Here is a 16,756-nt window from a genome sequence, read left to right on the forward strand (position 1 = left end):
GATTAGATATGGTGTAAACGAAGGTCATTGTTGAATAATAATCTATAATAATAATAATAATCTATAATCTAGGACAGGCTTGCTATAGTGTTTACTTTTCCTGTGGTATTTTTTGAGAACATTTTTGAGATTGTATGTATAACTAAAAAAGGAACATTACAGTGTATTTGAATATTCAATGCTCAGACTGTAATTCATTGATAATTCAGTTGTTTGTACCACTGAAAGACACCAATTTTCGCTTTTTTAAAATAGAAAAAAAAAATTGTAATGAATATTCAAGCTCAGATATGTAATACAAGTCCTTTTCAAAAAATTAGCATATTGTGATAAAGTTCATTATTTTCTGTAATGTACTGATAAACATTAGACTTTCATATATTTTAGATTCATTACACACAACTGAAGTAGTTGAAGCCTTTTATTGTTTTAATATTGATGATTTTGGCATACAGCTCATGAAAACCCAAAATTCCTATCTCAAAAAATTAGCATATCATGAAAAGGTTCTCTAAACGAGCTATTAACCTAATCATCTGAATCAACTAATTAACTCTACACCTGCAAAAGATTCCTGAGGCTTTTAAAAACTCCCAGCCTGGTTCATTACTCAAAACCGCAATCATGGGTAAGACTGCCGACCTGACTGCTGTCCAGAAGGCCATCATTGACACCCTCAAGCAAGAGGGTAAGACACAGAAAGAAATTTCTGAACGAATAGGCTGTTCCCAGAGTGCTGTATCAAGGCACCTCAGTGGGAAGTCTGTGGGAAGGAAAAAGTGTGGCAGAAAACGCTGCACAACGAGAAGAGGTGACCGGACCCTGAGGAAGATTGTGGAGAAGGACCAATTCCAGACCTTGGGGGACCTGCGGAAGCAGTGGACTGAGTCTGGAGTAGAAACATCCAGAGCCACCGTGTACAGGCGCCAGGTCAAGCCACTTTTGAACCAGAAACAGCGGCAGAAGCGCCTGACCTGGGCTACAGAGAAGCAGCACTGGACTGTTGCTCAGTGGTCCAAAGTACTTTTTTTGGATGAAAGCAAATTTTGCATGTCATTCGGAAATCAAGGTGCCAGAGTCTGGAGGAAGACTGGGGAGAGGGAAATGCCAAAATGCCTGAAGTCCAGTGTCAAGTACCCACAGTCAGTGATGGTCTGGGGTGCCATGTCAGCTGCTGGTGTTGGTCCACTGTGTTTTATCAAGGGCAGGGTCAATGCAGCTAGCTATCAGGAGATTTTGGAGCACTTCATGCATCCATCTGACCATGGTATTACTGTGCTCAATTGGCCTGCCAACTCTCCTGACCTGAACCCCATAGAGAATCTGTGGGATATTGTGAAGAGAAAGTTGAGAGACGCAAGACCCAACACTCTGGATGAGCTTAAGGCCGCTCTCGAAGCATCCTGGGCCTCCATAACACCTCAGCAGTGCCACAGGCTGATTGCCTCCATGCCACGCCGCATTGAAGCAGTCATTTCTGCAAAAGGATTCCCGACCAAGTATTGAGTGCATAACTGAACATAATTATTTGAAGGTTGACTTTTTTTTTTTGTATTAAAAACACTTTTCTTTTATTGGTCGGATGAAATATGCTAATTTTTGGAGATAGGAATTTTGGGTTTTCATGAGCTTCTATGCCAAAATCATCAATATTAAAACAATAAAAGGTGTGAACTACTTCAGTTGTGTGTAATGAATCTAAAATATATGAAAGTCTAATGTTTATCAGTACATTACAGAAAATAATGAACTTTATCACAATATGCTTATTTTTTGAAAAGGACCTGTATATCAATAATCAGGGTGTACAATACATTCTAAATATGGCATAAATACATTGACCCAATACTGTAAAGAATTTCCCCCAATTGACTGACTTATATTTTATAAGGCACAATGTAATATATTAAAATGCAGTTATTGCTATTATCTTTTAAAAGACATTGTCAGCCAAAAGTACTTCATAAGAGAATGAACATATATCAATTTAAAAATAATTTTCACAAAACTTTCTAAAAAGATGTGGCCATGTATTTTAGGGTCATATTTCACCTAAAATTTAAAGAAGAAATTAAGATTTTATAAGACAGAAATAATGCCTTTCCCCTCACATTACCACCAAATTGTCATTACCGTAATGCATAAAATTTTGAAATGACTTGTCTGTAATTAGAATTTACAAACACATATGGAATGTGGTCAGAACTCTTCCTCTTCAGAACTCAGATGACTCTGCTTCTTGCGAACATTCCAGTGTAAACATTGGGCCAGGCTCTTGAACCAGTCATTCACGGGATCACGGAAACAGATAGAAGGAACAGGGAAACATGACGTCGTGATGGTAATACTATAAAGATGAGAAGATTATCATTAAAGAATGCATCAAAGCTTCACCTACATGCTTACACAAGCCAGTCTCCTTCACTTACATGCTTACACCATGTCCTAAACAAATGTGAATCAAAGCGTTGATGTGACACACGATAAAATATATCTTTTCCATGCTAATCAATGCGTTTTGTCCTAACCAGCCACAACATAGATTGTCAGGGGAATCAGTTTTTTTTATAGTTTTAAATTTGTTTTGGATGATAGTTCAGTTACTGATTGTGTTTTGAATAATAATAATAATATTTGAAAGAGACAAATACATAATACAGAGACAATTACCTCAGATCTTGAAAATAACAATTTTCAAAATGTGAACTAAATGTAAACCAACAAATGTATTACATGTTGAGTGTATCAGTCAATGAGTATTTATTTTAAATGATGTTAAAATGGTTTCTGATTGGCTGTGATCTGTAATCAATTTTTCTGTCTTCTAGATGTGTCACATCTGGTGTGGGAAAACAATTTGAATGGTGCTAGAATCTTGGTTAGGACATGATGATACAGTTCAAAATATAATTTTCTTAAACAATATACATTGTCCAGTGAAAATACTTTAGCAGTGTGCATTTACTTGAGAAGCAAAACTATGTGAGGTTTTAAGTCTTGTTTTCAAGAAATATATCTTAAATGAAGTTCTTAATTTTGTTATGTTCATTCTTAAACTTGGTTTAGGTTGATTTGTTATGTTTTATTGTAGTCTGTATATGTATATTGCATGGTTTTTGTATGTATACCACCTGTTTTTTATTTAAAAGAAAAAAAGACAGCATTATTGCGATTCGGCTGCTGGCATAAGCCTGCAGGCCAAGTGCTGTAGGTACAGCCATATATACATTGTGATCGTTTGGTTGGCGAACATTGTATGTATGTAATCAATGTAATCAGTCTCCTAAAGGCTGTTTCGCTGTTTCCCTCCTTCCAGTTTGCCTTGCTGCAGAGTGGTCTGTGATTGTAGCTCCCTGCAGCTTGTTTTTCTGTTGGATTCTCTATCTCATTGTTAATTCTGCCATTTTAAATTTATAGATATATTTTAACTTAATTTCTTAATTTCTGATCTTAATCCATCAAACTAATCTGACTATTGTAGCGTCTGGACCAATCAGACATAGTTATTTGTTACATTTAACAAATAATCCTTAAAACCAACAAGCCAACTTCAGGTTGGCATTCTAGAAACAACCTCCAATTCGTAAAAACATTAAGGGAACTGGGCCTTAAGGGCTCAGTTGCCAGGGCAACTAGCTGATAACACCAGTTTTACGATGCAAAGGAATGCAGGTAGACCAACTATGCGAAAGACATTTTGGCCTGTTGAAATGGACTCTTCCCTAATTCATAGGAAAACCTTCCTATGAATGAACACACACACACAGCCTCAAATCATTGTATATATTATTGCGGTTTATGTATCTTGTCTTTTGTATTGAGTGATGTCTTTAAGCATGTGTTAAGATTATATGTTGTGAAATAAATCAACTTTTTGAAGATAATCTAATTATATGACCAGCACCTGTATATATATTATTATTATTATATGTTGATACACATTTAACATATTAGAGTTTCAAGACTCTGTAGTAGTTTTGCATGAAAACCCAATCCTGGCATACATGCAAATTGCCTTGCTTTCAGACAAAGAGTCATAAAAGTTCACATTATCTCCAAATAGCCCCTTTGGAATACAGCCTCTCTCATTGGTCAAGTCCACTTTGAGAGGTGTGACTCTTCCTAGAATATTAAAGGACTCACACACAGTTCCGCCCAAGTTCTTCTGAAAAATTTGATTGCTGCCTGTGGGGAGGGCCTCCACATGCCCAGGCCCAGAGGGGGCCCTCAACATATGGAGCTGTGTGCACTCTCCCCAGTCTAGAAGACTCAACCACACAGATTCAGACTACTCCCACTGGAGTTCATTTCACCCAACCATGGAACTTAGCATCATGAAAATGACCACGATCAGACATCTCTCTATTTTCACTCCTCTAAACAGAGGTTTGGTGTAAAGCTATCGTATGCTATGTTTTCGAGTGGAAACTGATGGTTCTTTTAGATGGTCAGCTCAGCCTCACCACTTTTCCTGTACTTTTCTAACCATCCTCCTACCCTACCCTGTATGAGTGAGTATATGTTTGTTTGTTTAGATTAGTTATATGTTAGTCGTTAGTTAATAAATCTCTTGTGCACAAATTACACGAGTCTCTCATTCTGCCTTGCAAATTAATGTCCCTTTACGATTTCCGATCAAGCTACATGCTCTAATGCATTATTACTGTAAGAATGTTATTTTTCTATGGCCAAGAAAATATCATTGCTTAGGGTTGATATGAAATTACCCCGTATGTTCGCTAGATGAACAGATTAATTGATGGCGATTCAATTCTGCTACAGTTACTACTGGCGGCTGATATAAATAATGGTAATTAATCAAAATAGTTAGCAGGCCTGTCTCTCTCCTTCCATTCATAGCAAAAACATTGGAACGAGCTGTTTTCAACCAGCTATCTTTATTTATCTCACAGAACAATCTATTGGATGCTAACCAGTCAAAGTTCAGGAGTGACCATTCAACTGAGACTGCGCTACTGTCTGTCACTGAAGCCTTGCGGACTGCAAAAGCTGATTCCAAATCATCAGTACTCATCTTGCTGGACCTATCTGCAGCTTTTGACATGGGTGAATCATCAGATCCTCCTATCCACCCTCTCATCGCTGGGCATTACAGGGACTTCACTTTGCTGGTTCAAATCCTACCTCTCTGGTAGGTCTTTCAGGGTTGCCTGGGGAGGGGAGGTATCCAAAACTCATCAACTGGTCACTGGGGTTCGTCAGGGATCAGTTCTTGGACCCCTCCTCTTCTCCATATATACTACATCTCTGTACCATCTACAGCTCAATCTAGCATAGACTGAGCTCCTTGTCTTTCCTGCCACTCCAACTTTACAACATGACTTCTCCATCCAGTTAGGTTCATCAACAATTACCCCATCGACTTCAGCCAGAAATCTTGGTTTAATCTTTGATGACCAATTGACTTTTAAAGACCACATAGCTAAAACTGCTCGATCCTGCAGGTTTGCATTGCACAACATTAGAAAGATCAGGTCCTTTCTAACAGAGCATGCTGCACAACTCCTTATCCAGGCCCTGGTCATCTCCAGGCTGGACTACTGCAATGCTCCTTTAGGCGGTCTTCCAACATGTACAATCAGACAAATGATTCAGAATGCAGCAGCACGACTGGTCTTCAATGAGCCCAAGAAGGCCCATGTCACACCTCTCTTCATATCCCTGCACTGGCTACTGGTTACGGCTCACATCGAATTCAAGACACTGATGATGGCATATAGGACAGCCACCGGCTCATCACCTGCTTACTTCCATTCACTACTTCAAATCTACATTCCCGCCAGAAATCTGAGATCCTCTAGTGAAAGACACCTCATTGTACCACCACAGAGAGGCATGAAATCATTTTTCCTGAACATTTTCGTTCAACGTCCCTGCCTGGTGGAATAATCTCCCCACCCCTATCCGGAATGCAGACTCCTTAACTGTCTTTAAGCGACTGCTGAAAACCCTTCTTTTTCGAGATTATTTTTTTGAAAAAAAAAAAAAAAAAAAAAAAAAAAACTTTGTTCTCCTCTCTTTCTTGATCTTCCCTTTCTAGCCTGTACTCATCTAACAACGCCTGATATATGGTATTTTTGAGCACTTCCTATGTTGATCTGCCTTCTTAGGATGAATCACTTGTTGTATTCCCAATTGTAAGTCGCTTTGGATAAAAGTGTCTGCTAAATTAATAAATGTAAATGTAAATTGAAAATGTTATGCTTGAATATAGAGATGTTTGAATTAGAAAATATCTGAAAGACCTGAAATGATATTGATGTAGAGTAGAGTAACATAACGAATGTTCCTTTGTTTACAGTGCATCCGGAAAGTATTCACAGCACTTCACTTTTTCCACACATTGTGATGTTACAGCCTTATTCCAAAATGGATTAAATTCATTATTTTCCTCAAAATTCTACAAACAATACCCCATAATGACACCATGAAAAAAGTTTGTTTGAAATCTTTGCAAATGTATTAAAAAACAAAAACAAAAACAAAAAAAATCACATGTACATAAGTATTCTTTGTCAAAGCACCTTTGGCACCAATTATAGCCCACGTAATTTTGAATATGCCGCTACAATGCTCATCATCATTTGGCAATTATCTGCCATTCTTCACCTCATCTCTTCACCTCTCAAGCTTTGTCAGGTTGGATGCACAGCAGCGTGCGCATGAGTGTTCACTGCGAATTGCATAGATTTTGGGACAGCATACAAAAAAAGGCTTCAACGATGTGACGGTTGTGAAGGAGTATTTGAGTGCCGCTGCAAAGACGCTGCTTGAAGGTAAACAAAAATACAAACTATGTGACAAAATCAAACAAATTCCAATGTCAGCTATGTCCACAATCAGGAAATCTGAAATTTTAGCAGAAGATGTCTTGAGTCCACAGATGTCACAGATAATGCGCAACTTTTGGTCTATGTGAGATTTTTTCACAAACAAAACAAAGAGATCTGTGAGGACTTGCTGGGTGTGAGGGCACTTGAGACACACACAAAAGGAGAGGACCTATATGACGTCGTTAAGGAGATGCTGATAAAGAGGGGTATTGATCCGAAAAAGCTGATCTCAGTCACTATAGATGGTGCCCCAGCCATGGTAGGAAGAGAGAAGGGGGCAGTAACCTGAATGAAAGAAGACAACCCAGATCTCATTGCATACCACTGTATAATCCATCAGACTGTTCTGTGTGCGTCTCTGAAGGAAGCGTTTCATGAAGTAATGAGCACCATGATGAAAATAATCAACTTCCTCCAAGCATTTTCGTCTCATCAACATCGTCTCCTGAAAGATTTTCTGAGAGAAGTTGAGGCAAATGCAAACGACCTCCTGTTACACAACAATGTAAGATGGCTGAGTAAAGGGAATACATTAGCTCGCTTCTGGTCCATTCGGAATGAAATAAAAATGTTTTTACAACAGCTGACGAGTCAGAGGGACACACAGTTTTTAATGTTTTTGCAAGATGAGCACAATATGGACATGGTGGCATTTTTGGTCGACATCACAGCACACCTTAATGAGCTTAACTTAAAGCTTCAGGGACCAAACAACTTAATCTCTGATCTGATGGCAGCCGTCCGCTCATTCCAGAAAAAGCTGGAAATTTTCAAAGTTGATCTTCAAGAAGAGTGCACACACTTCCCAAGAGTAAAGGAGCAGATTCAAGATGACAGAGACAAGTTTCTTTACACTGACTTCATCGAAAAGTTGATGAGAAACTTCAGTCAAAGATTTGACAGCTTCACCCTGTGAAAACACCACCTCTTGCTGATCCAGAATCCATACCTCATCAGAGATGTCAGGGAATTTTCAAAAGTAAGTTTTTTTACATTTTGATTTTGATTTTTATAAATTAGGTTTGTTTTTCATTTATTTAATTGTTTGTTATTATACAGGAGGCAACACAGACATTCAAGTGGGCACATTCTGGTTCCCCTTCAGTCGAATCACTTCGACGTTACATTGGGAATCGCCTGAGAGACCAATCATCTCTGAGCCTTATTCAAAAGGCCAATGAAAATTGGTGAGTGGCATTTGCATGCCAAGCCACTCCCCCGTACATACGGGTATATAAGAGGGCGGCATGCAGCCAGTCATTCAGATTTTCGCTTTCAGAGCCTCTCTATGCTCGAGCCGTTTGAAGCTAGAAGATTGTTCCTGCGAGTTCATACTCTCTCCCCGCTGGTGTGCTGCCTGACTGAAAGAGCAATATCTAAAAGAGTGTTTGGCAGCCGCCAGCGGGATCCTGCGGGCGGCCATTTTCACGGCCAAAACAAGCCTTCTGCTCTCCAGCGAGCAAGCCCCTTGAGTGCACAGTGGTGCGGCGGTTTCCTCCCTGGGCAGACCGGGACTAAAAGAGTAATTTCTCACGGCTGTGAAAGACGTTCTTTTCAGAATGGCTTTCCGGCCGTGCGCTTCTGGGTGTGGCAGTTTCTACACCTCGCTGGACGGACATGAATGCTGCCTTACATGTCTGGGCCGAGCGCATGCTGAGGCAGCGTTCACAGATGGCTTGTGCGTTCATTGCGAACGCATGACCATGATCACGCTGAAGAACCGCCGCTCGTTCGCGAGACGGCTCCCCTCGTAGTCCCGCGGCACGTCGTTGTGCCGTCAATGCTTTTCGACCGCCTTGGCGAGACACCAGGGGGACTTATGAGTCACAGTGCAGAACGTGCTGCCAGCTTCCAAAGCCCCGCGGCCTTCTCCACGCCAGCGTGATCCCGTCGAGTTGCCGGAGCAGTACGCTTCCCTGCACGCCGGGCTGAGCGTCTCCTTTGGCGCTCCTCAGGAGGAAGAGATGTCTGTCGCAGCATCAAAGGGAGAGTCAGGGAGTGAGGCAGATATCCCGGCGGTGCAGCGCCCACCCGTGGTCACTGTCCCGTCGGAGGTGGACGCCGAACTCTCGGCTATGCTCCTCCGAGCCGCCAGGGGGATCGGCCTTGAGGTCAGGAGCTGACTAAAACATGGCCGCGCTCCAGCTCCTCTCCCCTCGCCACCCTCGACGGCGGGGCAGCTCGGGGGTACGAGTCCATCCCTCAGGTCGAGCGTGCTGTCGCGGTGCATCTATACCCGCGTGGCGCTGCCACCTGGCGGGATCGGCCGCACCTACCCTCCAGGGTGTGTGAGCGTTTGTCCGCCCTTGCGGGCCGCGTTTATCACGCCGCTAGACAAGCTGCCTCTGCCTTGCACGCCATGGCGACCCTCCAGGTCTACCAAGCCCAGGCGCTGAAACAACTGCACGAGGGTGGTCCTGACCAGGAAGTGATGCAGGAACTCCGTGCTGCCACCGACTTCGCCATACGGTCCACGAAGGTCATGGCACAATCTCTTGGTCAGGTGATGTCCACAGCCGTGGTCCAGGAGCGACACCAATGGCTGACTCTGGCTCAGATGGCAGACGCCGACAAAGCACGCTTTCTCGACGCTCCTATCTCTAAGAGCGGCCTATTCGGCGACATTGTCGAGGTCTTTGCAGTTCTCGGCAGTACAGAAGCAGACGGAGGCCATAAAACACATCTTGCCCTGCCGCGAAGTTACCATCCCGCCGCCGGTGGCTCAGCCTCGGCCTGCCCGTCGCCGAGGGCGCCCCCTGCCGCTTCAACATTTACAGCTCTGATCCCCGAGGAGGCCCACGACGCCAGGCTGGCAGAGAGGGCCCGCAAGCGCAAAGCTAGCCACGGGAAAGTGGCGCCACCCGCGGCTCAGGGACCGGCCCGAAACGTCCCTGACACGGACAACCCAGAGGTGATAGAGACTGCTCTTTAGGGAACGATGACATCTACGTTCCCACTCCCGGTGGAGGGCCGGGAGCCACTGTGTACTTCAATGCCCACTGGTGTTGTCAAAAATATCGATATTTATCTGAAATATCTGAACGATACAAATACTAATTTCCCGAAGTATCGATACTAGCCGAGATGTCACTTTCACTTCTACACCACACGTGACCGCAGTGCCTGTCTCGTCTCATTCAAGTGAAGCGAACAGAAAGGCGAGCGCAGCACCCTAGACAAGCTGCCTCTGCCTTGCACGCCATGGCGACCCTCCAGGTCTACCAAGCCCAGGCGCTGAAACAACTGCACGAGGGTGGTCCTGACCAGGAAGTGATGCAGGAACTCCGTGCTGCCACCGACTTCGCCATACGGTCCACGAAGGTCATGGCACAATCTCTTGGTCAGGTGATGTCCACAGCCGTGGTCCAGGAGCGACACCAATGGCTGACTCTGGCTCAGATGGCAGACGCCGACAAAGCACGCTTTCTCGACGCTCCTATCTCTAAGAGCGGCCTATTCTTTAGGGAACCACTGTGTACTTCAATGCCCACTGGTGTTGTCAAAAATATCGATATTTATCTGAAATATCTGAACGATACAAATACTAATTTCCCGAAGTATCGATACTAGCCGAGATGTCACTTTCACTTCTACACCACACGTGACCGCAGTGCCTGTCTCGTCTCATTCAAGTGAAGCGAACAGAAAGGCGAGCGCAGCACCCTGCGACCGACTTTGTTTGATAAAGAACACATCAGGTCGTGTTTAGTATCCCGCCAACAGCAGCAGCAGCAAGTGCCTTCAGCAGAGTTCCACGTTCAAATACACGCAGTAAGCTTAAACTGGCCGCAAAGCCCCAGCTAAAGTAATTGCCATGAATGTGGCGGGGAAAAGTAAGGAGATATTCAAATTATTTATTAATAAACTGGTATTTTCAGTCAGTACCGCAAAGATGAAGTTGACGATCCTAACTCGCCATCTGCTCGGACGCGCTTTTAAAGCCTAAATGCATCTTTATGGATTAGGCCTATAGCTAATAAAAGAGTTTTGTTTTCAATTTGAATTATTTCGTTTTACAGTAGTGAAGTAATAATTTAAAGTAAATTTAAGTTTCACATGGAAACTGCAAAGCTTTCACTCTCTGCACTAACGATTGGATATGCGCCTATTTGTACACATTTATCTAAGTTAAACGATTAAACTAATATTGTGATATGCTTTCAGTTTTTTATATATATATCTAAGGATTTTAATTTAAATCGTGATGATTTGAGAAGGCTAAATTGATCTGTCTACCGCTGGCCGCTTTGTCGTTAGTTTAAAAAACAAAAACTTGAATTTTACAAATAAAACGTGTTCCAAATATATTTCTAAATTAACTTTATAAACTAAAGAAATGAAAATAAATGTAATTACTTTGCTATTAAAAACAGCAGCTGCGCAATGGGGAAGAAAGACAGGTTCCAGTCGGACTCGGGCCAGTAATTCTGATCAGCTGTTGAGGTTGTTTTTTGCAACGAATGTTTGTTTAATAGCCCATTTAACTCTTATTTAGTCTACTTTCTTATTAAAATGTATTATTTCGTTGATTTATTTTAGCGTTTTGTAGACTGCTTTTTCACTGACCGATTGCTAAACATGCACGTTTGTGGATAATGTTTGAGCCTCATTTATTTATCTATAAAACACCGCACCACCGCTGTGGTAAAAAACTGCCACCGTCACAGCCATACAGTTCCTACCCTTCATAAATACGTGCACTACATGTTGTATTTAAATCTAAATGTAACATTCAACGACTCACATGAATGTTTTTGCACTGACTGAGTATTAATTGTCTCACTGTCTGTGTTCCAGTCTGACACGCTCAGTAAAGATTTAAACTTAACACAGACTGCCAGAATGGACTTTTAGGCAGAAATGGAAATGCTCGTGTAAATTTGTGACATTTACAGAAAAGGATATGACCGTAAACTTTCATACTGAGGATGCAAACGGATCTGTCAAAGCGCCTTACAGGGCAAGCCATTACGCTATCAGCTTCAAAATAGAGATAGTTTTAAATAAGGAATTCTCATGTTTTGGGCCGCTTGGATCAGTAACTCTCCTGCAGCATCTCAGTCTGTTTCCTTCATATTCTCAGATGCATTGTGTCTATAGAAATGCGTCATTCAGTGCTGTAATTTGACGTGATCCTCTGAAGTTGTACGTGCACGTTGTCAACGAATTTTTAATTATCGATAATAATCGATTTTATTGATTAGTTGTTGCAGCCCTAGTTTAAATTAACCTTTAACTACTAACTTTAAATTAACTAAGATTAATAAATATGTTGGAAGTAATTTTCATTGTTTATTCATGTTAACTAATGTTAACAAATATCTTTTACCATTAACTTAAGTTTTAAGATTAGTTAGATAGTTAAGTAAATTTTAAAAGTGTGGCCTAAAAAAAAGTTTACGACCTACACTACCAGTTGTATTTGAACAGCAAATAAAGTATGAAGCTCAAACTCAAATAAAGTTAAGAAGCTGAACAGGACTGTGGCAGTGTACATATGCATATACCTCATTTTCATGTTCTAGAATCTAGACTATATTTATTTTTAAATTAAAAAAGAAATTTTCCTCCTTAATATTGTGGTAGTTTTTTTTCTCTGTGGAATATCAATATTTTTCAAGGTATCGTATCGAAGTTAGAAATTCCAGTATCGTGACAACACTAATGCCCAGAGGTCGACGGTACCCACATTTTCACAAAAAGAGCTAGTTCTCTCACCTCTGGGGCCTCGGCCTCGAGTTTCCTTCCTGAGCAGCACTTACACTCCTCGGAACCGGACTCGGAGCCCTCTGTCACCAGCGCGGGGAACAGGGAAGAAGGTAAGCGCTGCTTAGTGCAGTTAGACTCTTCTCCAGGACGTACATCCTTCTGGGTTCAGTCTCCTTCCCTGTCTCCCCCTAGGCTGCCCCACCACGGTCACGTCGGTCAACGTTCCCTTGATACCACTACGGTGGTTGATACGGACGGTACGGCCCGGCTTGCGATTCATCTCACCAGGCATCCGCCCAGGCTCAGAGGTACCCTTTATATTTTTTCATTCGGGCATGCGTGCCTCTGTCCTGCCTGCGGAGGTCGCGATCCTTCTGGCGAAGGACGCAATCCAGCCTGTGCCTCCAGACGGGATGAGGTCAGGGTCTTACAGTCCCTGCTTCAACGTGCCCAGAAAGAGTGGTGGGTTAACACCCACCCTGGATGGAGCTCTGTTCCGGTCCCTTCTCAGGCTGCCGGCCCAGACACTCACAACGAAGTGCATACAAGTATGCTTCAGTCTCCAGGGGTGGGATGCAGCCATCTGCCTGAAGGGCACCCACTGCCGCGTATCGATCTTTCCCCGGCTCAGATCCCTTCTGCGGTCTGTCCCTGGGGGTCGAGCGCTTCAGTGCAAGGTGCTTCCATTTGGCCAGTCCCCTCCTCCCCGCATCCTTCTTTAGGCCACGGGAGCTCACCTGTCCCCTTTTCGGCAGACAGGGGTTCGCGTTCCAACCGTCTCGACGACTGGTCCCGCGCAGCCCACTCGCGAGTTCCGTTGTGCGAATTAGGGGACCTGGTGCTCCGGCACCCCTGCCATCTGGTCCTTCAGGTCAACCGAGGGAAGAGCAAACTCTGTTTAGTCCAGAGGATCTCTTTCCTCGGTCGGGAGCCGGACTCGGTTCACAAGACAGCCCGCCTTACTACCAAGAACACGTAGTCAATGCTGTAGTGCCTGAGTTTATTCAGGCACAACTCTGCGGTCCCTCTCAAATTCAGAGGCTCCTCGGGCACATGACAGCTTCAGCCGTTCTGCCGCTGAGCTCGTTTCATGTGAGACCGCTTCAGTACGATCGAGTCCAATGATGGGCATGGCGTCTCGGCTCACTCCAGACTGGCGTTTTCCCACAGTGTTGCCGGCTAGTCAGCCCGTGGCTTACCACGGGTTGAGACGCTGTGTACAACGGGAACTTACAGCTCGTCTACCATCTGCTCCCACGGAGTCAAACGTGGCAGTTATTGCTACGAGCCATTAAGAAGCCAGGGAAACTCAACCGTGCAGCCTGTTGGCTCCTACGGCAGTCCTCCCACCCTGCGGAATGGCGACTCCACCCCGTACATTTCAGCTAGTTCGGAGCTATATTGGCAAGGCCCAGCCACATCCGCTCGCCCTTCCCGATTCCTCCCATTGCCAGTTGCCTCTTCTCACAGTAGCACTTACCTCCGGGGCTTAAGTACGCCTTTCCCCCAGTGAGCCTCCTTGCACAGACACTATGCAAGTCCAGGGAGGACGAGGAGTAAGTCTTGTTGGTTGCGCCACGGGAGCGGCCCACCCGGACTTAGGTCTCAGTAACCGTTTCCCTCGCGGCAGCCCCTCCCTGCTCTGGCACGGGTTGGCACCCTCAGACCTCTCCGGCCTTCCCCAGGCCGTGATAGAAACTATCACTCAGTCCTGAGCTCCCTCTACCAGGCAGGAGATGGGGTCTGTTTGCTGACTGGGGTTCCTCTCGAGGAGAGGACCCAAAGAGATGCACGATTGCAGTAGTGCTTTCCTTCCTGCAAGAGAAGTTGGAGCGCAGGCTGTCCCCTTTGACTCTCAAAGTGTACGTTGCTGCCATCGCAGCGTATCACGAAGCAGTGGATGGAACATCCCTTGGTAAGCACCAACTCATCGTGAGGTTCCTGCGAGGTGCGAGAAGGATTAATCCTCCCAGTCCGCACCTCATACCCTCTTGGGATCTCTCCGTCGCCCTCCAAGGCCTGCAGGACGCCCCATTCGAGCCACTGGCATCAGTCGAGCTAAAATTTCTGGCGCTTAAGAGAGCGCTCCTGACTGCCCTGGCTTCCATCAAGAGGGTAGGGGACCTACAAGCCTTCTCTGTCAGCGAAGGGTGCCTAGAATTTCGGGCCGACGATTCTCACGTTATCCTGAGACCCCGGCCCGGCTATGTGCCCAAAGTTCCCACCACGCCTTTCCGCGATCAGGTGGTGAACCTGCAAGCTCTGCCCCTGGAGGAGGCAGACCCAGCTTCTGCAATGTTGTGTCCAGTCCGTGCTTTACGCATATGTGTAGACCGCACTCGGCACTTCAGACGCACCGAGCAGCTCTTTATTTGCTTCGGAGGTCAGCAGAAAGGAAATGATGTCTCCAAACAGAGGTTGGCTCATTGGGTGGTAGATGCCATATCCCTGTCATACTTATACCAGGGACTGCCATGCCCCTTAGGTGTTCGTGCCCACTCAACACGGAGTGTTGCCTCTTCCTATGCGTTGTCTCATGGCGCCTCACTAGCAGATATCTGTAGAGCTGCGGGCTGGGCGACACCGAATACCTTCGCTAGGTTTTATAACCTTCGCGCAGAGGCCGTTTCCTCCCGTGTCCTAACATAAGGACTTCAGGTGAGCGGGAGGCTGGCCCCCTTTTATTGGCCCTCAGGGCGATGGGAAGGTTACGTTACAAAAGCCGCCTGCGGACACGTCTGAAAAGACCTGCCGGCACGTGGCGTTGTGCGTAACGCGGCGTCAGGGTCGTGGCCTTTTCCATGGGTCTAAGTTCCCAATGTAACGTTGAAGTGATTCGACTGAAGGGGAACATCTAGGTTACGAAGGTAACCTTCGTTACCTGAAGGAGGGAACGGAGACGTTACATTCCCCTGCCACGACCCTGGCGTCGCGCTGACGCCGGCTCGATCCAGCTCCTCAGTGAAAACCTGAATGACTGGCTGCATGCCGCCCTCTTATATACCCGTATGTACGGGGGAGTGGCTTGGCATGCAAATGCCACTCGCCAATTTTCATTGGCCTTTTGAATAAGGCTCAGAGATGATTGGTCTCTCAGGCGATTCCCAATGTGACGTCTCCGTTTCCTCCTTCAGGTAACGAGGGTTACCTTCGTAACCTAGACGTTCTCTACAACTGCAGCTCACTGATCTGCAAGCAGATGTTGCACTTGGGGAGCATTTTGAAGCAAGTGACCCTGCTACTTTCTGGCAACAAATTGTGCCTGAGGCTGCTTACCCTGATCTTACCAAGGTAGCCCTGCACACCTTGACCATGTTTGGATTGACTTATAACTGTGAGTCAGCATTCTCCGTCATGAACAATATAAAAAACAAGCACCGTTCCAGGCTGACCAACGAACATCTTCACATGTGTATGAGAATGGCACTAACCACATTCAAACCCAGATTCAAGCTGCTGACAGAGCAGTCACATGCGCATTTCTCTCACTAAGAAAAAAATCTGAACCTCAAAAAGAATGTAAAAACTGACTGTTAAAGAGACTGCATATGTTTAAAAGGCTTTTAATGTTACCAAGAAGCTTCTTCTTCCATTATTACTTGAAATTAAGCTTTAATTTGCACATGTTATGTTTATTGAAAAGTTGGCATCAAATGCCTCTTTAGCTGTTTAAAAAAAAATTACTATTGTTGTTTAAACTGTGTTAGGACAGTAGAGAAGAGAATAAGAAAAAAAAAACATTTTTGCACTTTTTCAAGACAAAAAGGTTTAGTATTTACAATATTACTAAAAGTTTAACGTTTCTCCTGACATCTTAAAACAAAAGACAATGAGACATATAAGAGAATCACTCCTTCGTTTCCTGAGTGTAGAGTAACCTCTTTAAGAGCCATAGCGTTGCGGGCAGCACATTGACAGGAAGGCACAACTGCACCTCAGACAGCATGAGTTTGAGTCCTAGCTAAATGTACTTTGCCACTCCTTTTCCCTTATCTCCAGTCCAATTGTTTCCTGTCTCTACTCCTACTGTCCTGACCATTAAAGGTAAAAATCCCCAGTGCAATCAAAATAAATAGCAACCTCTAAGCAGTAAAACATTTTTTTTTTTAATGGAATCTTGCAAAAGATTACAGCAAGATACAAAAGTGATCTCACATTTCTCTCCCATTGTGATTTCGGATTCCTTTCTTTCA

At 44.3% G+C, this 16,756-nt stretch overlaps 1 protein-coding gene across 1 annotated transcript in view; it reads right to left on the bottom strand.

Annotated features, from left to right (window-relative positions):
* Nucleotides 1–2,199: 2,199 nt before the first annotated feature.
* The window catches only part of nadka (NAD kinase a), a 120,673-nt gene continuing 106,116 nt past the window's right edge, over nucleotides 2,200–16,756 (bottom strand). Inside the window, exon 12 of the mRNA XM_073819021.1 lies at nucleotides 2,200–2,347. Within this exon, the coding sequence (XP_073675122.1) occupies nucleotides 2,200–2,347 (148 nt within the window). The remainder of the gene's footprint in view (nucleotides 2,348–16,756) is intronic.

This window comes from Garra rufa, chromosome 15 (assembly GCF_049309525.1).
Source record: "Garra rufa chromosome 15, GarRuf1.0, whole genome shotgun sequence".
Classification (NCBI taxonomy): Eukaryota; Metazoa; Chordata; class Actinopteri; order Cypriniformes; family Cyprinidae; genus Garra; species Garra rufa.